General features: G+C 50.2%; 2 protein-coding genes across 4 annotated transcripts in view; one reads left to right on the top strand and one right to left on the bottom strand.

Annotated features, from left to right (window-relative positions):
- The window catches only part of PITRM1 (pitrilysin metallopeptidase 1), a 31,476-nt gene extending 16,653 nt beyond the window's left edge, over positions 1 to 14,823 (top strand). The window contains exons 15-27 of one of the 2 annotated variants that reach the window (XM_067700004.1): positions 6,182 to 6,298; positions 7,626 to 7,758; positions 8,486 to 8,606; positions 8,718 to 8,794; positions 9,033 to 9,198; positions 9,492 to 9,592; positions 10,874 to 10,994; positions 11,289 to 11,345; positions 11,786 to 11,898; positions 12,938 to 13,063; positions 13,859 to 14,004; positions 14,236 to 14,338; positions 14,421 to 14,823. In XM_067700004.1, coding sequence (XP_067556105.1) covers positions 6,182 to 6,298; positions 7,626 to 7,758; positions 8,486 to 8,606; positions 8,718 to 8,794; positions 9,033 to 9,198; positions 9,492 to 9,592; positions 10,874 to 10,994; positions 11,289 to 11,345; positions 11,786 to 11,898; positions 12,938 to 13,063; positions 13,859 to 14,004; positions 14,236 to 14,338; positions 14,421 to 14,514 — 1,475 coding nt within the window. In that variant the 3' untranslated portion in view covers positions 14,515 to 14,823. Of the gene's footprint in view, positions 1 to 6,181; positions 6,299 to 7,625; positions 7,759 to 8,485; positions 8,607 to 8,717; positions 8,795 to 9,032; positions 9,199 to 9,491; positions 9,593 to 10,873; positions 10,995 to 11,288; positions 11,346 to 11,785; positions 11,899 to 12,937; positions 13,064 to 13,858; positions 14,005 to 14,235; positions 14,339 to 14,420 lie in introns of those variants that run through there. The other variant, XR_010933177.1, reaches the window with a different exon arrangement.
- Positions 14,824 to 15,451: 628 nt separating this feature from the next.
- Positions 15,452 to 23,768, bottom strand: part of PFKP (phosphofructokinase, platelet) — a 299,182-nt gene continuing 290,865 nt past the window's right edge. For both annotated transcript variants that reach the window (XM_067700016.1, XM_067700025.1), the window contains 6 exons: positions 22,470 to 22,634; positions 21,256 to 21,317; positions 20,825 to 20,936; positions 19,727 to 19,826; positions 15,877 to 15,979; positions 15,452 to 15,783 (listed from right to left, as the gene is read on the bottom strand). In XM_067700016.1, the coding sequence (XP_067556117.1) occupies positions 15,636 to 15,783; positions 15,877 to 15,979; positions 19,727 to 19,826; positions 20,825 to 20,936; positions 21,256 to 21,317; positions 22,470 to 22,634 (690 nt within the window). In that variant the 3' untranslated portion in view covers positions 15,452 to 15,635. The remainder of the gene's footprint in view (positions 15,784 to 15,876; positions 15,980 to 19,726; positions 19,827 to 20,824; positions 20,937 to 21,255; positions 21,318 to 22,469; positions 22,635 to 23,768) is intronic.

Raw genomic sequence — 23,768 nt, 5'->3', positions numbered from 1 at the left:
TTCATCAGTGATACTAGCCTGTAATTCTATTTTTTTGTAGTATCTTTGCCCGGTTTTGCTATCAGGGTGGTGGTGGCCTCATAGAATGAGTTTGGGAGTGTTCCTTCCTCTGCAGTGTATTGGAAGAGTTTGAGAAGGATGGGTGTTAGCTCTTCTCTAAATGTTTGGTAGAATTCACCTGTGAAGGCATCTGGTCCTGGACTTCTGTTTGTTGGAAGATTTTTAATCACAGTTTCAATTTCATTACTTGTGATTGGTCTGTTGATATTTTCTTTTTCTTCCTGCTTCAGTCTTGGAAGGTTATACCTTTCTAAGAATTTGTCTGTTTCTTCTAGGCTGTCCATTTTATTGGCATAGAGTTGCTTGTAGTAGTCTCTTAGGATGCTTTGTATTTTTGCGGTGTCTGTTGTGACTTCTCCTTTTCATTTCTAATTTTATTGATTTGAGTCCTCTCCCTCTTTTTCTTGATGAGTCTAGCTAATGGTTTGTCAATTTTGTTTATCTTCTCAAAGAACAGCTTTTAGTTTTATTGATCTTTGCTATTGTTTTTGCTGTTTCCTTTAGGTGTAACGTTAGATGGTGTTTTTGAAATTTTTCTTGTTTCCTGAGGTAAGCTTGTATTGCTATAAACTTCCTTCTTAGAACTGCTTTTGCTGCATCTCATAGGTTTTGGATCATTGTGTTTCCGTCGTAATTTCTCTCTAGGCATTTTTTGATTTCCTCTTTGATTTCTTCAGTGATCTCTTGGTTATTTAGTAACATATTGTTTAACCTCCATGTGTTTGTGTTTTTCATGGTTTTGTTCCCTGAAATTGATCTCTAACCTCATAGCGTTGTGGTCAGAAAAGATGCTTGATATGATTTCAATTTTCTTAAATTTACTGAGGCTTGATTTGTGACCCAAGATGTGATCTATCCTGGAGAATGTTGCATGCGCACTTGAGAAGAAAGTGTAATCTGCTGTTGGATGGACTGTACTATAAATATCAATTAAATCTATCTGGTCTATTGTGTCATTTTAAGCTCATGTTCCTTATTAATTTTCTGTTTGGATGATCTGTCCGTTGGGGTAAGTGAGGTGTTAAAGTCCCCCACTATTATTGTGTTACTGTCGATTTCCTCTTTTAATTAGCAGTTGCCTTATGTGTTGAGGTCCTCCTATGTTGGGTGCATATATATTTCTAATTATTATGTCTTCTTGGATTGATCCCTTGATCATTATGTAGAGTCCTTCTTTGTCTCTTGTAATATTCTTTATTTCAAAGTCTGTTTTATCTGATATGAGTATTGCTACTCCAGCTTTCTTTTGATTTCCATTTGCATGGAATATCTTTTTCCATCCCCTCACTTTCAGTCTTTATGTGTCCCTGGGTCTGAAGTGGGTCTCTTGTAGACAGCATATATATGTGTCTTGTTTTTGTATCCATTCAGCGAGCGTGTGTCTTTTGCTTGGAGCATTTAGTCCATTCACTTTTAAGGTAATTATCGATATGTATGTTCCTATGACCATTTTCTTAATTGTTTTGGGGGTTTTTTTGTAGATCCTTTTCTTCTCTTGTGTTTCCCACTTAGAGAAGTTCCTTTAGCATTTGTTGTAGAGCTGGTTTGGTGGTGCTGAATTCTCTTAGCTTTTGCTTGTCTCTAAAGCTTTTGATTTCTCCATTGAATCTGAATGAGATCCTTGCCGGGTAGAGTAACCTTGGTTGTAGGTTCTTCCCTTTCATGACTTTAAATATATCATGCCACTGCCTTCTGGGTTGTAGAGTTTCTGCTGAGAAATCAGCTGTTAACCTTATGGGAGTTCCCTTGTATGTTATTTGTCGGTTTTTCCCTGTTGGTTTCAATAATTTTTCTTTGTCTTTAATTTTTGTCAATTTCATTACTATGTGTCTCGGTGTGTTTCTCCTTGGGTTTATCCTGCCTGGGACTCTCCGCACTTCCTGGACTTGGGTGGCCGTTTCCTTTCCCGTGTTAGGGAAGTTTCGACTATAATCTCTTCAGATATTTTCTCATGTCCTTTCTCTCTCTCCTCCTTCTGGGACCCCTATAATGCAAATGTTGTTGCATTTAATGTTGTCCCAGAGGCCTCTTAGGCTGTCTTTATTTCTTTTCATTCTTTTTTCTTTATTCTGTTCCTCGGCAGTGAATTCCACTATTCTGTCTTCCAGGTCACTTATCCGTTCTTCTGCCTCAGTTATTCTGCTATTGATTCCTTCCAGTGTAGTTTTCATTTCAGTTATTGTATTGTTCATCTGTTTGGTCTTTAATTCTTCTAGGTGTTTTTTAAACATTTCTTGCATCTTCTCGATCTTTGTCTCCATTCTTTTTCCCAAGGTCCTGGATCATCTTCACTATCATTATTCTGAATTCTTTTTCTGGAAGGTTGCCTATCTCCACTTCATTTAGTTGTTTTTCTGTGGTTTTATCTTGTTCCTTCATCTGGTACAAAGTCCTCTACCTTTTCATCTTGTCTGTCTTTCTGTGGATGTGGTTTTTGTTCCACAGGCTGCAGGATTGTAGTTCTTCTTGCTTCTGCTTTCTGCCCTCTGGTGAATGAGGCTATCTAGAGGCTTGTGCAAGTTTCCTGATGGGAGGGACTGGTGGTGAGTACAGCTGGCTGTTGCTCTGGTGTGCACAGCTCTGTAAAACTTTAATCTGCTTGTCTGCTGATGGGTGGGACTGGGTTCCCTCCCTGTTGGTTGTTTGGCCTGAGGCGACCCAACACTGGAGCCTGCTGGCTCTTTGGTGGGGCTAATGGCAGACTCTGGGAGGGCTCACGCCAAGGAGTACTTACCAGAAATTCTGCTGCCAGTGTCCTTGTCCCCATGGTGAGACACAGCCATCCCCCGCCTCTGCAGGAGACCCTCCAACACTAGCAGGTAGGTCTGGTTCAGTCTCCTGTAGGGTCACTGCTCCTTCCCCTGGGTCCTGATGCACACACTACTTTGTGTGTGCCCTCCAAGAGTGGAGTCTCGTTTCTCCCAGTCCTGTCGAAGTCCTGCAGTCAAATCCTGCTAGCTTTCAAAGTCTGATTGTCTAGGAATTCCTCCTCCCGTTGCCAGACCCCCAGGTTGGGAAGCCTGACGTGGGGCTCAGAACCTTCACTCCAGTGGGTGGACTTCTGTGGTATAAGTGTTCTCCAGTCTGTGAGTCACCCACTTAGCAGTTATGGGATTTGATTTTACTGTGATTGCACCCCTCCTACCATTTCATTGTGACTTCTCCTTTGTCTTTGGATGTGGGGTATCTTTTTTGTTGAGTTCCAGGGTCTCCCTGTCAATGATTGTTCAGCAGTTAGTTGTGATTCCCGTGCTCTCACAAGAGGGAGTAAGCGCATGTCCTTGTACTCTGCCATCTTGAACCAGTCTATTGTGAAATATTGAATATAGTTCCCTGTGCTATACAGTAGGACCTTGTTGTTTATCTATTTTATATATAGTAGTGTGTATGCTAATCACAAACTCCTAATTTATCCCTCTTCCCTTTCCCTTTGGTAACCAGACGTTTGTTTTCTATGTGTGTCTGTTTTAAAATAAGTTCATTTGTATCATATTTTAGATTGCACATATAAGTAATATCATGATACTTGTCTTTCTTTGTCTGACTTCACTTAATATGATAATCTCGAAGTCCATCCATGTTGCTACAAATGTCTTCCATAAATTTAACATGCTAATTGTGATTAATATGATAAACTTCTGCCTTGTGAGTGCCAATTGACAAGTTCCATCTTCCTTTTTTTTTAATTGAGGAATAACTGACATAATGTATTAGTTTCAGATGTACGACATACTGATATGATACATTTGTATATTGTGAGATGGTCATCACAATTAGTCTAGTTAACATCTGTCACCACATGTAGTTTTTTGTCTTGTGATGAGAACTTTTAAATTTTATCATCTTAGCAGTTTTCAAATCTCAATACAGTATTACTGACTTCAGTAACAGTGCTGTACATTACACCCTCAGGGCTTACTTAGAACTGCAAACTTGTAGCTTTGACCCCTTCATCCATCCCCCCCCCCCCCCCCCCCCCGCCCCACAACCACCAGTCTGTTCTCTGTATATATGAGCTTGCTTTTTTGTGTTTTTATTTTGTAGATTGCACCTATAAGTGAGTTCATAGGTATTTATTTTTCTCTATCTGACTTATTTCACTAAGCATAATACTCTCAAGGTTCATCCACATTGTTGCAAATTGCAGCATTTCCTCCTTTGTGACTGAGTAGTGTTCCACTGTGTGTGTGTATCACATCTTTTTTTACCCATTCATCCGTCAATGGACATTTAGTTTGCTTCCATATCTTGGCTGTTGTAAATAGTACTGCTGTGAACATTGGTGTGCATATATCTTTTCAAATTAGTGTTTTTATTTTCTTCAGATAAATAACCAGGAGTAGGAGTGCTGGGTCATATGGTAGTTCTAGTTTTAATATTTTGAGGAACTGCCATACTGTTTTCCATAGTGGCTGTACCAATTTACATCCCCACGAGCAGTGCACAATGGTTCCCTTTTCTCCACATCCTCACCAACACTTGTTATCTCTTGTCTTTTTTATTATAGCTATTCTGACAGGTGTGAGGTGACGTCTCATGTGTTTTGATTTGCATTTCCCTGAAGAGTGATGTTGAGTACCTTTTCTTATAGCTGTTGGCCATCTGTGTGCTTCTTTGGAGAAATGCCTATTTAGGTCCTCAGCCCATTTTTTAATTGGATCGTTTGTATTTTGCTATTGAGTTCATTAAATATTTTGGATATTAGCCCCTTACCAGATAATATTTGATTTGCAAGTTTTCCCTCCTGCTGTGTACATGCCTTTTCATGTTGACAGATTCCTTTGCTGTCAGAAGCTTTTTAGTTTGATGTGGTCCCACCCATCTTCTGTCTGTGCTTATAGCCATTTGTGGCACAGAAGGTAATTCCATGCCTCAGCACAGACCGTGCGTTCCCTGAGTTGTCAGGCGTCTGGCCTGGCCGTGGAGGTACGTGTGAAGGGATGCAGGGCCTGGTTAAAGAGCGTGTTTCTGTCTTCCAGATCACTGCACAGTCCCTTAGGGAGGACACAGTGCTAGAGCATTTACTGTTAGGATAGTAAGTCTTGAGTGTGGACTTCAGTGCAAAGAATCAGTGAGTCAGGGTCCAATCTGGAGATGAACACCAATGAGAAGTGGGAACGGGAGATTAATTTATTGGAAACATCAAACAATCTTCCAGTTTGGGGGTCTGTGTGTATCGTGTGAAGGGCCGTGGCTGGACCGTTGGGAGCCTGTGTCTGGTGGAGGAGAGTGCTCGCAGCCTCTGCTGCCCTGATGCATTCCCCCCCCAGAGGAGCAGCATCCAGACGGGAGCAGCTGAGCTGGGGCCGGTAGGTGTGTTCTCCAGGACAAGGACAGGAGGCCAAACGCAGAGAATGAGGAAGCGTCTGAGGGGTGGTGTTGGGGTGCTCTGCTTGACTGTGGGGAGACGGCCAGGTCGGGGGGCCTTGAAAGTGCAGGGGGTTCCTCAGAGCATGGGGAGCCAGGTCCTCGGGCTTCCACGGGGCACAGGTGGGTGCCTGGGAGCAGCTGCGCCGAAACCCCTCCGCGGGCCCGGGGACCCAGTGCTGGGGACTCGGGGAGGTAGGCGTGGGGGGTGAGGTGACAGCGGGAGCACTGACTTTACCCCGTGACGTCCCCCAGCTACAGCCTGGGGCCCCTCCCCATGGGCTGCCCAGTCTGTACAAAAGGGGCATCTACCCTCTGATCAGGCCCAGAAAATGTATTTTACCCATTTTTGTAATTTGTGAACTTTATGTAATTACAGAAGCATATTGCTGAGGTTTGTGAAAATGACATAAGAATAAACAAGCACAAAAGTTAGTAAGTTTCAATCCACTAGTTCAGTCTCTAGTAGAAAATTTTGGTTGGGGGCAGAGGGGAAACTGCTTGAGCAAACTGTTCCCCCCTTCCCCCAGCAAAATCGTTCTCTTAAATTGCTGAGAATGAGAATTAGGAAGAGAGCTGCCTGCCGAGCTGGTTATTATGCTTCTAAATCTGGTTTCCTGGGAAACCTGAACCCCAGTGCTGACAGGCTCCCCACACTTGGCATGGGAGAGGCTGAGTCTTAATGGAAGTTAATAAATAGCTGAACTGAGTAAGAGCTTCTGAGTATCATCCTGGATGTTTATTCCCCTCTTAGGTTTGGAATTACAGGCGCAGCAAAGCCAACCTCAGGACGCGTCGTGTCTGCCCGCGTTGAAGGTGTCGGACATCGAGCCCCGCATCCCGTTCACTGAGGTGGAGGTGGCTCTGGCAGGTCAGTGGGGGGTCTTGGTGCCCCGGCTGGGGTTTAGGCTGCGTCTCAGCGTCCACAGGGGGAGAGTCACCAGTGGGTGTCTTCATAGGACGTTCAAGCCCTGTTCCTAGTCCAGCTCAGCGATGGCAGATGTGGACTCGAGGGCCTGCGTGTGTTTTTCCCCGGGTGGGTCCGACAGGGCCGAGCTGCCTCTGGGGGCGGGGAGGCCTCAGGTTCCGCTGTGTGTGTGTTCATGCAGTTCTCAAGGGCACAGGCATGCTCTGGGCCCCTTGCCCACGCCCACTCCTTAGCCCAGCCGGGGTCCAGGGGCCCACAGCACTAGGTGTCGCATTGTGGGGCACGGAGGGGGTGGCAGCCGCTCCTTCCTGGCATCCCCCCACGTCTGCGCGCATCACTTGCTTCTGCTGGACACAGACATGCCCTGTGGTGCTGACACTTCTCCACATGGCTGTGATGTGACTTTGCTGCTCCTTCCCGAGCAGGTCTGACAACAGCCTTACACCTTCACTGGTTCCCGCGTCTAGTTTAGGATTCAGGCTGTGCGCGAGCATCCCTTTGACTTGTGTGACATGCCTGTTGTCGTCGTCCTGGGGCCCGTCCCGTTTACCACACCTGATGCATTCATTTGCGCATGTACATGAGGCCTCCTCTCCGGCCCAGGCTTCTGGGAAGTGGGGTTCATGTGCCACTGATCGTTTAACCCCCTCAGGTTAGGTTTATCAGTGAAGTTCATTGTGTTCAAGGAAGGAATCAGTGAAGTAATTTGTCGTCAGTAGATGCCTTAGATCCTCCGCTGGTTCAGGGCACTGCGCTCGGGATGTAAAAAGTAGAACACACAGTTGTGAGGGACCTGGGGCCACAGAGGCCTGGGGTGTCGAGCGTGGTGGGTTCCAGTGTGCTGTGGGTCATGAGGGTCCTCGGGTTTGGGGACAGGACTTGTTAGGGGGTGAGTTGCGTTTGGGGTGGGTGAAAGTGAGGTCACCTGTTGTGGGAGTGGCCTGCCAGAGTCCCTGCCGATACCCAGGAGGGTCTGGGTGCAGGCGGGGAGGGCGGCTGGACTGCAGCTGGACTGTGGGGTGTTTAGAAAACCCCAAGAACGTTCAAAGCGCAAGGGTTACTTAGCGTTGAAGACTTTCAGCTTTTGTTGTAATGAAAGTCCAAGAGGGAAATTTGTCTCAATTATGGCAAATGAATAGTGTTTTTTTGCTAATATAAAATGTAAACCATCATCCTTGAAAAGCTTTAGCATTTAAAAAATATTAAATGATGGTTACATGGTTAAAACTTTACTGGTAAAAATTATAAAGAAGTGCCTTTGCTCCTGCAGCTGGGGACATACCCGTCCAGTACTGCACGCAGCCCACCAATGGCGTGGTCTACTTCAGAGCCTTCTCGAGTCTGAACACCCTGCCCGAGGAGCTCCGGCCCTATGTGCCCCTCTTCTGCAACGTCCTCACCAAGTAAGGGGCTCCTTCTGGGGCGGAGACACGCATTTATAGAACTCTGCACGTCATCTCATATTTATTAGTGGATGTTTTCTGTGTGTGTTGTTTCAGTGTATCAGTAATCAATTTTCAGTGAGTCATTTTAATTTTCAAATCCCGTAGTGTTACAGAAAGATGGATGGTGTATTTGTTGAGAATTTTCCTTATGGTAATCATACTTTCTTACTAAAATACAGTACATTAAAATATTTATAAATGTAGAGCACAAGGTATTACAGATATAGCTATATCTCAACAACTGAGTTCTTTTTAAGATTATGAAGAGATGATTATTTTCATCAGAAAATGTAAGCCTTTAACTATGACGTGTAGGCCTGGGGTCACCCCCGGAGGAGGTGAACCTTTCCCGAGTTCTCTGCCCTTTTATCAGTATGGCTCCCACCGCCTGCCCTTCCACGGCGGCGTGGATTCAGGAAAACTCAGTCATCGCCTCGGCTTGAATTAGTTCTTACATTAGGAACAGCGATTAGAAAGTTTCTTACAAAAGAAGTCGAAGTGACTTTCTTTTCTTAAGGCTCGTTCTTCACATTTCACCCCCAAGACTACCTGACCAGAGCGGCTGCAGCCTGCAGAGTTTGGGGGTGGGGGCGGGAGCAGCTGCTGGGCTGGCAGGCGGTGGTTGGGGGGACATGCTGCATGGGAACCCGGCCCTCCCCGGTGACTCCACGCTCTCCCTGCACAGGCTGGGCTGCGGTGCCCTCGACTACAGGGAGCTGGCCCAGCAGGTGGACCTGAAGACGGGGGGCCTGGCTGCCACCCCCCACGTGCTCCCTGACGACTCACACCTCGATACTTACGAGCAGGTAGCCGTTTCCTCAGCACAGGGTGGTGAGGGTTGGCTTCTCCTGCGTCTTTTTTTCTTTTAAATTACATCATAATTAATTTCTTATTCTTTTTCTTCTGTCATGATTTAGGGTGTGCTCTTTTCATCTTTCTGCCTTGATAGAAACCTACCAGACATGATGCATCTGTGGAGTGAAATCTTTAACAAGTAAGTATTTGCAAAGACGTAAATCCCCAGACATGCCAGAGACCCAAGTCTGCCGGGTCCTGAGAGCGGAAGCTGCATGCCTTTGTTGGTTGTTGGTTTCTTTCCCCCTGTGACTCCTGTGGACTCGTGACATCTCCAGGGGCGGTTTACATCATCTAAGAGCCTACACTTAGCAAATTTCCCTGCTGTTGAAGGGGGCATGGCTGGGTCTCATTTACTACCTTTTCTTTCTCTGCAGCCCCTGCTTTGAGGCCGAGGAGCACTTCCGAGTGCTGGTGAAGATGACAGCTCAGGAGCTGTCCAACGGGGTCCCCGACGCAGGCCACCTCTACGCGTCCATCAGGGCAGGCAGGATGCTGGCACCCGCGGGGGACCTGCAGGAGACCTTCGGGGGGATGGACCAGGTGACGCGCTCAGGGGCGGCTGGGTCTCCGGGGCTCGTAATAGATTGTTCGTGTCTCAGGAAGTCTCACTCAAACTGGCCAAGTTTCATGGGGAAAAAGTTTTTTCGCTCACCCTCCTCCTTCCAGCCTGCAGCCCCTCCCGCACCCCCCAGCCGAGCAAGTACGCGTCCCCCACAAGCACAGAACCTGGCCCTGCCGCTGCCCCACCCCGTATCCCCGCGGGACCCCGTATCAGGGAAGTCTGGTCCAGGCCAAGGGCGCGTCTATCTCTACCTGTCAGTTCTCTGGCTTAGGTGAGGCTCATGAAGAGAATCGCAGAGATGACGGACATCAAGCCCATCCTGAGGAAGCTCCCGCACATCAGGAAGCATCTTTTGAACTGTGATAACTTCAGGTGGGGTTGCAGTTTGTTTCTAAGCAGAGACTCCATCCTCATCCTGTGTCACCACGTGTAGTTTTAGATGCTTTTTAGAAAACGCTTGGGAGACTACAGAACCGTTATAGACTCCAGATGTTCTAACCATGAAAGAGCTGTTTTATACAGAATTTGAACAAGTGTCTTGGGAGGTGGGGAGTAGGGCAGGCTGCTTTAACCTGGAGCCACAGGTGGACTCCCTGCTGCACAATCAACAGCCGATGTTCCGTAAATGAGCCTCAGCGAGACCCCGCCGAGGTCCTCTTGCCCGAGGCCACGGTGAAAGCGCAGAGGTTCTTGTGAGAGTAATTGTGCACCAGTTTGGGGTGAACACCAGCCTCTGCACGTGGTCGGCCTTCAGCTCAGGTTGTGACACGAACGAGACTTAAAGGGGACGACAGCTGTTGAGGTGGCAGCACCCGCCTCACCACCAGCGCCGCTGCCTTAGATGAGCTTGCAGCTCCCTCCCTGGAACACGCCCCAGGACGTTGGCCCGGCAGTTCTTGGGAGTCACTAGCAGGCTCTCCCGGACCATCTGGGCAGCAGGAGGTTGGGGCCTCTGGCCAGCAGAGCTGGTGCCCAGTTAGTTCCTGGGCCGCCCGTGCACTCACGGCTGGAGTCTCAGGGAACTTAACCACGGGGACCTTCTCTGTTTCCTCCATGAAATAGTCCTTTGCAGGTTTAGGGCAAGGAAAGAGAGCATGTTTGCAAAGCAGTTGGTCTAGAGCCTAGAACACGTTGTCATAGTACCTGTTATTTCAACGAAAATAGACTTAGTATTTATGGCCAAAACCAGAAAGGATACAATTTGTCAGTATGTATGATGGTGTCTGTGATTCTGTAGAGTTCAGAAGAGCCACAGAGAAATGTTTTTGGGGAGCGTGGCAGTTCTTTGCCTAATGACCGGTTCATTCTGTTCCAGACAGTAATTACGTTTTCAGTCCTCTGATACTGCAGCCCTGAAGGCACTGTTGGAGATCTAGTCTCTGCGTCCTCCTTGTTCTCAGGAGAGCACAGAGTTTAGCGGAGCTGGCTGCTTATTGTCTGTAACACACTGAGATAAGGGACAGGCTTTTTTGTACCTGGAAAACATGTGGTGAAGGAAGACGGCTGTAGTGTGCCTTGTTTGGCTGCTCTTTTATTCGGTTTTTGTTTTTGAGCATTATTTTGTATGTGATTCATTTTTGTTTTAATTATGCAAAATGTAACATTTTTATTTTTCATAGTAATGGTTTTCTGCACATAGACTTTTTTAAACAGATGTTCCGTGAATGCTACTCCCCAGCAAATGTCTCAGGTGGAGAATTCGGTGGACAACTTCCTCAGGACCCTCAGCCGGAGTAAGAAGGAGCGGAAGCCTGCGCACCCACACGTGGTGGAGGTGAGGCTGTGCCCCCTGCCCGCCCGCCTGCCCGTGGGGCCAGGAACCCCAGTGAATCCAAACCCTGTAGTCTGGCCTTCGATGCTGTGCTCCCCTGTAGCCACTTGAGCCTTGCAGTGAAGTCTCCTGATTGGAGGACCACTTGGGCTGGGGATGCAGCAGCCTCAGAGCTTGAAGCCTTGAGCAGATGTGCCCTGACGCTTGTCGTGAGCTCTGTGCACTTCCTGGAACGTACCTTACCTGCCCACGTGAGCTTAGGTACTTACTCATTTCTCTGGGAAACTTTACTTTCAGAAACCTGCACCTAAGGGACCTGGCAGGCACTCCCCATTCACGAGGAAGCTGGTGACGGTGAGTCCCTTCTGCTTAATGCCCTGCCCGCTGCGCATCCGTGGGCCCTTCCGTCACCAGCTGGGCGGTGTCGGGTAGGACCGCTAGGTGCTGTCTGTGGACGCCTTGTGTTCAGTCCACCTGTGTTTAAACGTCACTGCCACATAGGGGTCACCTCCCCTCCTGTGCGCCCTGCTGCCCCTGAGCTCTGGTGGCTGGCCTGGCTTGTCCTTGGGGAGTGACCGAGCAAGATCACACACACTGCCCTGGGAATGGCGTGGCATGAGATGGTCCCAGGGGAGTCTGGGTTGGGGGTAGGATACCTCATTCAGCTGTGAGGTGAGGTGGTGCAGGACGAGGTCATCAGTGCCTGGCTGTTACATGTGGGGATGTGGCTGGGTACTCGGGGCACCTGCCCAGCTGGCCCCTGGGCCACACGTGGTGACGGCCTCTGCCCCTAGGACCCCACCTTCAAGCCCTGCCCGCTGAAGACGCACTTCCAGCTCCCGTTCCCGGTCAACTACGTAGCCGAGTGTATCCGGACTGCCCCGTACGCGGCCCCGGCCCACGCCAGGTGCGAGGGTGTGGGGCACCGCCGGGACGCTTAATGGTGGGTGCAGAGCAGGTGTGGAGCGCGGCGCTGCCGCCGGGCTCACGGGAAAGTGTGTCTGTGGGAAGTGTCATCACAGCTCTGCTTTTCCATCAGCTTGTTTCCGTGTTTACAGGAATCAGACACTCTGCCAGGCCATCAGGAGTAGGAACGTGTGTTTCAATGTTGAATAGAAAGATGTAGTTGAATAGAAAGATGTAGGTTCAGAAACAAAAACAACAGGTACCTACTCCTGGGTGCTGGGATTATAGGTGTTTTTTCCATTCTTCTGTATTTTATAATTTCCCTTACGTAACAGAAATAAGTTTCTGAAAAAATGCGTGGAGGGTGGACCCCCCCATCCCTGTTGGGGATCAGGGCCTATCTGCATGGGGTCTCCACCCTCTCCTGGAGCCTCGGGTTCACTCCTCCACCCGCGTCCCCTCTGCCTGCGTCGACTGCTCTGTTGTAGAAAAGACCAGTCGGGGGGCTGGGGGGCATGAGTGGGCAAGGCCCCCGTCGGGTCGGCCTGGCTGCTGTCCTTCCGGAACCACCTCGGCTGTGCTGGGGCAGCAGCTGTCACTGCTTACGATGGAAGTCATGGGGACGTGGGACCCCTGATAGAAGCTCACGCTGTTGGAGTGTTTTCTGAGGGAGGGACGCCTCGTGTGTACACGCGTGAGTGCACAGCTGATGCAGGGGTTTAAGTAAGTGATGGGCCACACGTTCGCCTGCATCATGGAAACCACTCACTGCTAAACGTTCCGTGTGCCGCGGCAGGTCGAGCAGGAGGGACGTTCCTGTCCCACCCCTGTCAGTCACCCAAGCGTCTGAAAGTTCATCTTCCTCACGTTTTTCTCCTATTTTAAAATTTAAAAAGGGTCATGATGTATGTATCACTTTACTTGGTTCTAATTTTGTTCTCAGACACACTTGCCATTGTCTTGGGTTACTGTGTGTTATATATTTAGTACTGCCCTGCCAGCTGTGTTGTTTTTAACTCAGGTTTTTTTCATCTTTTCAGTCTCAAGATCCTGGCACGCTTGATGACAGCTAAATTCTTGCACACGGAAATTCGAGAAAAAGGCGGTGCTTATGGTGGAGGCGCCAGACTCAGCTACGGCGGGATCTTCACGCTCTACTCGTACAGGTGAGTCGGGCCGTCTGGCCCCAGTGTTCTCACACGCGGAGTGAACTTCAGAAAAACGCTTCGCCTGTCGTCGCTGGGCCGGCGTGTAACCCCACCCAGCAAGGTCGTTTAGGCTGCAGGCCTTAGGGACAGCGGGAGGGGACAGAAAATAGCTCTGGGGTTTGGTAACCAGGGTGTGTAAGGAGATGACCTGGAAGCTCTCCGGGGCTGGGCTAGGTCTTCAGGCCCAGACTGTTCCGCCCTTTTACGTCTCTGTTCTGTGGCCCTGCTGCCTCTCTGGCACGTCCGAGATGGAGGGTTTCTCTCTGGCCCTGACTGCTTCATGTCCCGTGACATGGACTGATGTGGTCATGTGGGGGCTGCGGGTCTTGAGGGACATGAAAAATGAGGCGTTTCCCACAAGATGCCCTCAGGACATGCACGTGAGAATGAGGGGCCTTGGAGCTCTTTCTGTTCAGGGGAGGACCCCGGAAACTCGCCTCTGAGGTGATCATTGCGCCGTCTGGGTGCATGTTATGAGCGTCTTCTGTTCCTTCTGGCCGGTCCCCCGGCTCTCCTGTCCTGGGTCACAGTGGTGTAGTCAGTGATCAGGTGGCGAAGTGCGGGTGACAGGTGAGGTCTGCACGGAGAGTGTCGGTGGCTTGTGTGGCCACATGTTAATTTCCAGAGTGCTGGGTTGTCTGGACTGTTAAAACAGCATTAACAACCCCGAAGCATGGAAGAACTGAAGTCATGCCTGGGTGTCCCCTATACTTTTTCTGCCAAACATGTGAGTCTGACTCCTTGGGTCTCCAGGGACCCGCATTCCACGGAGACGCTGCAGTCCTTCCTGAAGGCCGTCGACTGGGCCAAGTCTGGGAGGTTCACGCAGCAGGACATCAATGAGGCAAAGCTCTCTGTCTTCGCCGCCGTGGACGCTCCGGTGGCTCCTTCAGACAAAGGTATCTGGCGTAGGTAACGTGCCTCGAGCCGTGGTGTCAACAGCCGGGACCCCACGCTGCCCCCCGGGCTCGCGCCCTCCCAGCCTCCACGAGACCGTGCGTCTCAACCAAGTCGGGAGGAGAGCGTGCTGCGGGCGCGTGACGGGCAGCGGTGTGACCTTTGGTGGAAACAGGCTGTAAAGGGCCAAGGTGGCCACATGCCCCTCCATCATATCGCTTGTGCTCACTCAGGCCTGGACTGCTTCCTGTATGGCCTCTCAGATGAGGCGAAGCAGGCGCACCGCGAGCAGCTCTTCGCTGTCAGCCACGAAGATCTGGTTGACGTGAGCAACAGGTGAGTAGGGGCCAGGTGGTTTAGTGCCCAGACCCTGCGCCCCCTGCTGCTGCCTGGGTGACCCCCAGCCATCCACCTGCAGGTACCTGGGCGCCGGGAGGAGCACACATGGCATGGCTCTGCTCGGACCAGACAATGAGAGCATCGCCAAGGACCCGTCGTGGATAGTTAGATAGCAGATGACCCTGACTCCATGGGACTTGGCCCAGCCTTAGGCCTCCTGACACTGAGCTCTGTGCTTTTCTGACCTTTATTATTTTTTTTGCAAAACTCTTGATCATACGTATATGTGATCATATATATGTATTTATCATTCTTATGATTTTGCCTGGCAAGTCAGACGAAAACTCTTGTCTTGAAGAAGGAAATAAGTGCCAGAGATGCACAGATTATAGTTTTTAAGACTTTCTAATGCTATGAATGCTTATTTTACCTGTTAATCCTAGAACATGTATTTTAAAAATAAAAGGTGACTGACCTACCTATGCTTTATAGTCATTATTATTTTAAATCACTTTTTGTTAAAGCAGTTTTTAGGGCCTTTATGGAAATGCACGAGCAAAGGGACAGAGGTGTCCCGATGTCTGCTCTCCACTCACCCTGGCGGCGGGGCTGCACCAAGGCCGCGGCTGCGGTGGACAGGCCTGGAGGACGTGGGGCTGGGGAACAGCATCAACTCTGACTCCGGGATCTGACTCCTCCACCCCGTCAGGCTGTCGGACAGAAAGGAAACTGCCGGCCCTGCCTTGAAAGGAACTGAATCCCCTCCTCCGCCTCCTGCAGGTGCACACTCAGCTCATGTCTAAAGACTCAGGTGCGCATCCACCCCTGCCCCCCTCCCCCCGGGGGGTATCACCTTACCTGGCGCCCTGGTCCAGGGCCCTCCCGGTGCACTTGGTGAGTCACCCACGCGCCTGCCAGTCAGAGTGCCACCTCTTTCCTCCGGGTGCCTCTGTCCTTGCCTGTCTCCTGGCTCCCCAGTTCTCTAGAAAACATGTGCCTGTATCTGCCGACAAAACCCTGAGAGCCACTCACACCCTGAGGTTTTCAGCTCCCACTTAGAAAACAAAGAAACCGGGCACTGTGGTTGGCTTTTAGCAAACATTTAATTCTGCAAACATTTAATTCTGCGGGAGCCACAGTTTGTGAAGCAGGACACACAAGACGGCACAGCTGACACCCCGTGCCAGGGGCCAGGGGACGGGGAAGGTGGGCCGCGCTCAGGGTTCACTTGGACGATGCTCACGTAAAGTGCTCATAAATAACTTAAACGTTACAAAATGGGCAGGTGGGGCGTCTAGATGGTGGCAGGCTCCTCGGGCCCACGAGGCTGCATGGGCTCCAGCTGGCCCGCGTCCGACACCTCGAAGCTGGCCTTGTACTTGGCCAGGATCTTCATGAGGGGCCGCAGCTTCAGCCACCACTGCTCCTTGGGGATCCTGTGCCTGTGGGAGGGGGAGGGGCAGCTGAGCAGGGCCTGGGCCCCCCACCCAGCAGGCCTCCCTCCCGCTCCTTCCCACAGGGCCCCGTGCACTTACACGAAGTCCGTCTCCTCCTTCAGCTCGGCCACGGGCTGGAAGAGCAGGTTTCTTTTGCTTATTCCCAGCACACAGACGGAATCGTCACTTACAAATCTTTTTCCTATAAGACAGAAAAATGATGTAAGAAAATGAGGGGGTGAAGTCAAGGTATCGGCACAAATAACCAACGTCTGGAGTGAAGGGAGGACGAAGTGCTGCGGGCACTGAAAAGAAGAGGGTATTACAAAGATTTTCATGCTAAATTTTCTGAAAATTTAGATAAATTTAGAACTTCGTGGAAGATAAAAGACAGATTCAAGGAACAAACACCAGCAGGTCTATAAACACTGAAGAAATTCAGCTGTCAGCTTTCCCTGCACAGAAAGCAGAGCTGGGATGCAGGTAGAGGTTTAGCAAACATCCAAAAATCAAAACAAAACTTGCCTTAGAAATGCTCTGCCCGGGGAATCCCCCCACCCCAGCCTCTTAGATGCTAAAACAAGGCTGCCCACCCCCACCACAATGGACAGAGCGGATGGGGCCAGCCTGCAATGAGAAGAGCATGCACAGCCGGGGGTGTCAGGGGCGCACCCCAGGAAGGCGAGGTGGCCTTAGCACTAGCAAGTCGGCTGAAGGAAGTTCAAGTGACCGTCTCATTCGACGCAAGTGTTATTATCATAGCCTTCACAACTGAAAAACTACTTAACATCAGAGGTATCCAGTAACTATTAAAGACCATCAGCAAATAGTAAGTTGCAGAAAGAAAGACTTCAGTTAAATATTAGTAAGAATTCTCAGTCATGAAACATTGAAGGCGTTCCTTGTGCCATTAGGGTCGAGAACAAGACAGGAGTTCTGCTGTCACTATGTCAGGATTTCTCTGGAGGGAACACAAACACCCACAAAAAGTATCAAGGAAAAAACTAAAAGGTTGTATACAGATGCCATATGTGTGGATAATAAGAACCAAAAAACTATCTACAAATTACTAGAATTGAGTGTGTAGAAAGTTACAGATTGCAAAAATCAGTGTACAAAAATGAGTTGTTTCTGTACACCAGCTATAAGAAACTAATACCATTTGCAATAATATATTTTTTTAATAAATTTATTTATTTTTGGCTGCATTGGGTCTTCATTGCTGCTCGCAGGCTTTCCCTAGTTGTGGTGAGCGGGGGCTACTCTTTGTTGTGGCACGTGGGCTTCTCATTGCGGTGGCTTCTGTTGTTGCAAAGCACAATGCTGTAGGCGCACGGGCTCAGTAGTCGTGGTGCACAGGCTTAGTTGCTCCGCAGCATGTGGGAACTTCCCAGACCAGGGATTGAACCCGTGTCCCCTGCATTGGTAGGGGGATTCTTAACCACTGCACCACCAGGGAAGTCCCATACAATAATTTATTTTTAAAATCACTAAGTCAGGAATAAACTTATCAAAAGATATGCAAGATCTTTATGTAAAACGATGCTTTAATAAGATAACAAAAGGCCTAAATATATGAAGATTAAATGTTCATGAGTTAGAAGTTCAATACTTTAAAAATGTCAGTTCTTCCTCCAAATGATTTGTTATTTAAATGTAACCACCACCACCCCCAAAACAAAAAATCCAACAGAATTGACGGACCTTGACACAAAGGGCCAGGAATAGCCAAAACTGGAAGAAGGCCCAGGTAGGACTTGCCCTACTAGATATTAGTAATTGTTCACAAAACTGGAACATTGGCACAGATCGGTAACTGAATGCCAAAACATCAACCTAACAATCCAAAAATAGTGCCTTAAGTTTTTGGATACCTGGTCTATGATGGAGTTTATATTGCAGGGTAGGGGGAAAAAACGGATTTTTCAATGACTGGCACGCAAATAACTGTACACATGGAAAATATTACACCTTAAACTGCATATCAGTTCAAGTGGATTAGATAGCTAAATGTAAAAGGTGAATATTTTAGTAACACAAAAAGCTCAAATTTTCAAGGACAAAGTTAAAAAAATTGGGTACATTAAGATGAAGAGCACTTGGGACTTCCCTGGTGGTCCAGTGGTAGAGAATCCGCCTTCCAATGCAGGGGACATGGGTTCGATCCCTGGTTGGGGAACTAGGTTCCCACACGCCACAGGGCAGCTAAGCCCAGGCGCCACAACTTCCGAGCTTGTGCCGCGTGCCGCAAACTACAGCCCACGCACCCTGGAACCCACATGCCACAACTAGAAAGAAGCCCGCATGCCACAACGAGAGATCCCATGTGCCGCAGCTAAGACCCAGTGTGGCCAAAATTAAAAATAAAATGAATGTTAAAAAAATTAAGAGCGCCTCATTAAAAGATAACCTTGCAGAAAATGACAGGGTATGCCACAAATGGGAGACACACGTCTGCAACATGTGACTTTAACAATATAAAATACGGACTTCCTTATAAAATATTAAAAATTCCTCTAAAATCAAAGTATTTTTAAATCCTAAGATGATATAGACAAACAAGAAATCGTCGGATAACATGAAGCAGTAACAGAATAAACAAGAATGATCCATAGGCAGGAAGGTCCTGGCATTTCCCTCATAACCTAGAGGTTTAGCCACTTACAGCCACGGTGGGGGTGGGGGTGGGGCCTGTCTCAGTCCCACCCAAGTCCCACCCAGCATCACAGCAATACTTCAAAGGTGACGGATCCATCGGGTGTGGCCCAGGGAGGGAGGGGATCTCGTCCTGCAGGCGAGCCTGGGGTGGGTGAGACTGGTCTGGAGAACCCGGCCCAGGGTCAGGGCAGGATCCAGAGGCCCTGGTTGGGCCGGGTGGCCGGAGGGGCCAGGGTGGGCCACAGCAATGGTCTCAGAAGCCGGCCCTACAGGGAAACGCACTCTGTGCTTCTCTCACCTAAACCACAAAACCAGAGCCTTGGAAGGTTTAATCCTACGAGGTCAAACCCTGAAGGAGAGCCGGGGAATGACATCACCAAATCCCGAGCTTGCTGCCAGTGGGACAGGACGGAGTCAAACGTGGAGAGAGGACCCACCAAGGAGGACATAGTCCAGGCACCTCCCCATCCTCCGTCATTTTCTCCAAAAAGAGAGGCCATAAGGAATCAATGAAGAAGCCAAGTATCTTAAGTAAAAGCCAGTTCAGAGCGTCCACGAGGCAAAGAAACACAGCCAGGAAAGCTCCCATCTGGGGTCTTGCTAGCGGAGCCCTCACCGTAAGGCCAACTGGCCCGAGGCAGGGGAACACAAGCAGATTCACAGGTTGCATCAGACCGAAACTCTCCGGACCACCCAGTTCCAGAAACTGCCCTGGAGACATTCCGGACCACCCAGTTCCAGGAACTGACCTGGGGACTTTGCACCCGGCCCAGCCTTCCCGCCTTTCGAGGGGCGGGACTAACGGTCCCCCAGGATACCCCAAAAGACCACCAAATAAGGAATACCCTGCGCCCTCCCAGATTCACCACACCCCTTTCCCTTCCCCTATAAAGTCTTGCCCAACCCTCGCCCGGGTGCGACTTCTCTGGCCCCTTTCTCTCGGACCAGTGAACCTCGCCCGGGAGCGCTCCCTAATGAAGCTCCCTTGAAGCTTTCCTCTGTTTCACGGTGCCCTTTGTTAAGATCTGACCTTACGCTCACGAGCTGGCAGTTTTCCATTAAAGGAAGACATGTTGCCACGTGACTGGAACACCTCCCTCAGTAATGAGCATTTTGTTTCATTAATTACTTTTATTCCTAATTATAACCTGAGTCTTAAGCAGCAGCCACAGAGTTGAGTGAGAGCTGATTCTGTCCCATGCAGTCCAAGGCTGGGTGGAAGCCAGGGAGAAACGGGGACCCAGAGCACGGCCCCCCCAGCGCTGCGGCCGCCCCGCTGCCCACTTGGTACCTCTCCCCGCCGGCTCCTTCAGCTTCGCGCTGATCCACTGCATGGCTCTGGCGGAGATTTTGGTTCCAAAGTTTCTATCAAATGGAGAAGGCGCCCCACCCTGTTGGTGGTTAGAATTACCTGAATGTTAGTTACACAGCGACACCTTTCTGGCTGTTAGTTTTTTAAAATGGAATAGAAATTAAAATGACTATTTAACAAAATTCACATCACATTTCTGAGAGACTCAAATTTGTAAATATGGGTTTTGGGGGGGTTTTGTTGCATATTTCTATCTCCTTGTATATGGCTGGGACCAAACAAACCAAAACAAACCCCATAACTCCTGCAGCCAAAGCCCAGCCCATCAGGCATCTCAGTGCTTCCCCGAAGGAGGAGGCTTTTAATCAACCAACCGGTCAAGGAACATCTCTGTTATTTTAGAATCTTTAGCAGGATTCCTTAACCTTGTTTTGGGGTAGGTTACGGGGGTGGGGAGGGGTGGTCACGGTTCCTTTAAGAATCTGATCAACTCTGTGGGCTCGCTTTCACAAAGGCGCACACACGCCCACCAGTCCATTATGTAGTTTCAGGGGATTCAGTGCATTAATGGGCCCTGAGCTACAAGTTCCTAAGACACAGGACTGAGTGGTGGTGATGGACAGGCCTGCTGTCAGGGGACCGGGTCCCTCCACACCCACCGCCTGCCTTGTCGTCTGGGTGCATTTATATGTGTACCCCAAGATTCTTCCCAAATCGCTCCAATTTGATGGAAATCTCAAAGAAGTATCATCTGTCTGAGATTCCAATTTAAATGGGTAATAAGGCCTGAAACTGGATCAAGTACTTAATTTGAATGTCTATCCACTCAACTGGTGTCACTATTTATATGAAAGTGGATGTTTTCCTTAAAAAGCCCATCTGCCCAGATATCACAAACAGTGGAAAGGATTCCTGAGGCTGGTGATATCTGGTGTAACAATAACACAGTTCAGATGTTGATTTTAATCATCTTGGAATTTACCCATGAATACACATTCTTTTCCAAAATGGCTAAAGTAGGACACCCATCTGAGAAAAGTCACAAGCATCTGGCCGCCTCCCTAACCCACGGCCCACCTGCTGCATGTGACCCAGCACGTTCTTCCTGCAGTCGAACACCCCCTTGCCCTCCTCTGAGTAGAGCTGGTAGATGAAGTCGGTGGTGTAGTTCTCACTGCAGCTCTCGTTCCTGAAACACATGGCAGCTCGCTCCCATCCTGCCCGCCGCTGCACATGGCCTTCTCTATCAAGGTCAGTGGCTTAAAGAAATGACTTGCAGAATCTTAAACAAGAAAACTGACTACACAGCAAAAATGAATTTTTAAAAATCACCGTCCAATTATTTAAATACCTGCAATTCTGAACACAAAGCAGCACAGTGACTCCGCTCATTTCTCCAGGATTCAGAGCGATATTGTGCAGAGAAGTGGCCGCTCGCGGTGGGTTAGGCGAAGCGGGTTCTTTCTGAGCAGCCGGGGCGCAACTGGGGGCAGCCAGAGGCCCCTTACCTGAGCACGAGTCCCCTCTGGATGGTGGTCTTCATCTTCTCCGTCAGGTGCTCCACGTTGGACTAGGAAAGAGTGTTGTTCCCTTAGGACACTTTCATTAAGCGCCTACTGTGTGCCGGGTACTGTCCGGCCCTGTGACAGTGGCAGCGGGGAAGTCGGGGCAGCTGCTCCGAGTTCACCTCATGGCGGAGAGGACAGCAGACGCGTGACGTATCAGCTAGTGACAAACGCCAGGGAACCTGTAACCCAGCAGCCCACGGCCACGGCAGGGGGAGGGGGGTGTCACTGAGTCAGTGCCACGCATGGCGTCCATGGGAGACGCTTGCCCAGATGAACGGTTTCCCTTGAACACATCAGTGTGTGTATTCCATGTACTCGCCTAGAGCTGCTACTTTTCCTCCACGGCTCCTGATCCATTTCCATGACAGTGTTTTCTATCTCAGAGGAAAATACCTGTTACCTGACTTTATACAGAAACTCGTGAAACTGCCTACCAAGCATTTTCAGGCCAGGAGAAAGCTAGAGACTCAAATCGGTGCACAAATTTTCTAAGGAAGGACTGTTGTGTCTTGAGAAAGGAAATGTGCAAGAAAGGGAGAGAGTGACACAAAAGCAAACATTTTTAGAAAGAAGCACGCTGCAGGTAGTGAGTGTATTTCCTGTCCTGGTTTTAGCTGAAAACACCTACTTTGCTGCGTCCCTGCCTGGTCAAGCCTCCCCGGTGGGCGCTGGGCAGCCCTCATTATGTCCTGCGGTCCCAGGGGACGAGGGGCTCCTCTGGGCAGAGGTGCTGTCCTCCAGCTGCTGCACATTTCGCCCCACTCAGCCCCACAGGGACACCCGAGCTCTGGCCTTGTGTGTACCCCACAGCCTGGACATCCGTAGCCATCAGCCGGCAAAGCACCGGGCCCCCTGAACACGTCCGCATCCCTGTGGGTGTGGGGCCTTCCCAGGAAGGGCGATAACTGCTTCGTAGACAAGAGTGTAAGAGACAGAAACTTACAAGCTGGGGTTAAAGAGCAGCAGGTGCCCTGAAATGTGTCTGTTCCTGCTGTTACCCTGTCACCGCGGACAGAGCCCTAACGCGTCACTGGCGTGAGCGCCGTCACAGGACGGGGCGGGGGGGGGGGGGGGCCGGTGCCCGAACCTGGCACATCACCAACGCCTCTGTCGACCCATCAGGCGGCAGCGCCCCCAGCCCTGTGTCCGCGTACCTGCAGGTCCCGGATGTCGAAAGGCTCCTCGAAGATGTAGGCGGCATCGGCGCCGGCAGCCAGCGCCCCCATGTTGGCCAGGTAGCCGCAGTAGCCCCCCATGGTCTCGATGATGAAGACGCGGCGCTTGGTCCCGCTGGCCGACTGCTTGATGCGGTCACACGTCTGCACAGAAGAACACGGTCAGGCCACGTGGGACATCATCCTACAGCCCGGCCCTGACCTCGGTCGGTGCGCTGGGGCCCCTGCGCCCTCTGCCCGCGGCCTCGCGGGGCTGCGCTGCCGGGCTTGTCGGGCTCGGGCAGCGGGCAAATCCCTTGCTTTATTTTCTCCTGGAAAGCCCCGTGGACGCTTGGACCTGGCTGTCCTCAGTCTATCCCTGGACTACTTCCCGTGGGGCATCTCTCCCCAGAGCCAGACGATGGTTCTAGACCTGCCCCCGGAAGACTCGCCGATACGCAGATGGTCGTCCCCCCCACGCCCCCACCCCAAGGAAACGCCTGCACCGGGCCCTCGGGGACACAGAAACCCGTCCAGCCACCGTCCTCTCTCGGGGGAGCCTGCAAGACCCCTGCCCTGGTCTGTCCACCACACACGCTCGTGTCTGGATCTGGCCTCGCTCAGCCCTTCAGGAGCATCACACCAGTCTCCCCCGCCGCCTGCCCCAGGGGCCTCTCACAGCCTGCTCGTTGGGGCTGGACTGCGGCCCCCAAAGACACCCAGGGCCTCGTGCCTAGAACCTGAGACTGAGCCCTTATGTGGGAATGAAATTCAGGATGCATGGTCGCCAGGACTGCAGGTCCCCTCTGCCAGGGGCTCTGGTGACACCTCGAGGCCTCTCTCCACAGGAGTCACCACAGCACAGGTTTCTGCAACTCAGTAATTCTCTGATTCGGGGGTGGGGTGCCTTCCTCGCTAGACTGCAAATCCCATGAAGACGGGAATCACACAGTCAGTGCTCAGTAAGTGTCTGACAATGAAAGAAAGAAAAGCAGGCAGCATCCTGCCCCATCCATCAACCAGTCACGGGTAACCGTACAGGGTTCCCTAAATCAGTCCGAACAGCTCTGAGTCCAGAATGAAATCTTAAATGGGGGGTGGGGGCTTGGGAGACCAGGGGTCACGTTTCGGGGAAAAGAGGTTTGTGCACCAAAGTATAACACCACCCATGTGGAGGTCCTCACTCCAGTGCTTCGGGTTAAACGAGAAGGAGCGTTTTGATGAACAAACACAGGCTCCCTTCCATCTATTCCTTACTATACTTTCAATGTGTTTGATGGATCGTCACCCTCCCCAAAT

This window comes from Pseudorca crassidens, chromosome 1, assembly GCF_039906515.1.
Source record: "Pseudorca crassidens isolate mPseCra1 chromosome 1, mPseCra1.hap1, whole genome shotgun sequence".
Lineage (NCBI taxonomy): Eukaryota > Metazoa > Chordata > Mammalia > Artiodactyla > Delphinidae > Pseudorca > Pseudorca crassidens.
Note: the sequence above shows the minus strand (reverse complement) of the source record. Positions and strands in the feature narration are given on the sequence as shown.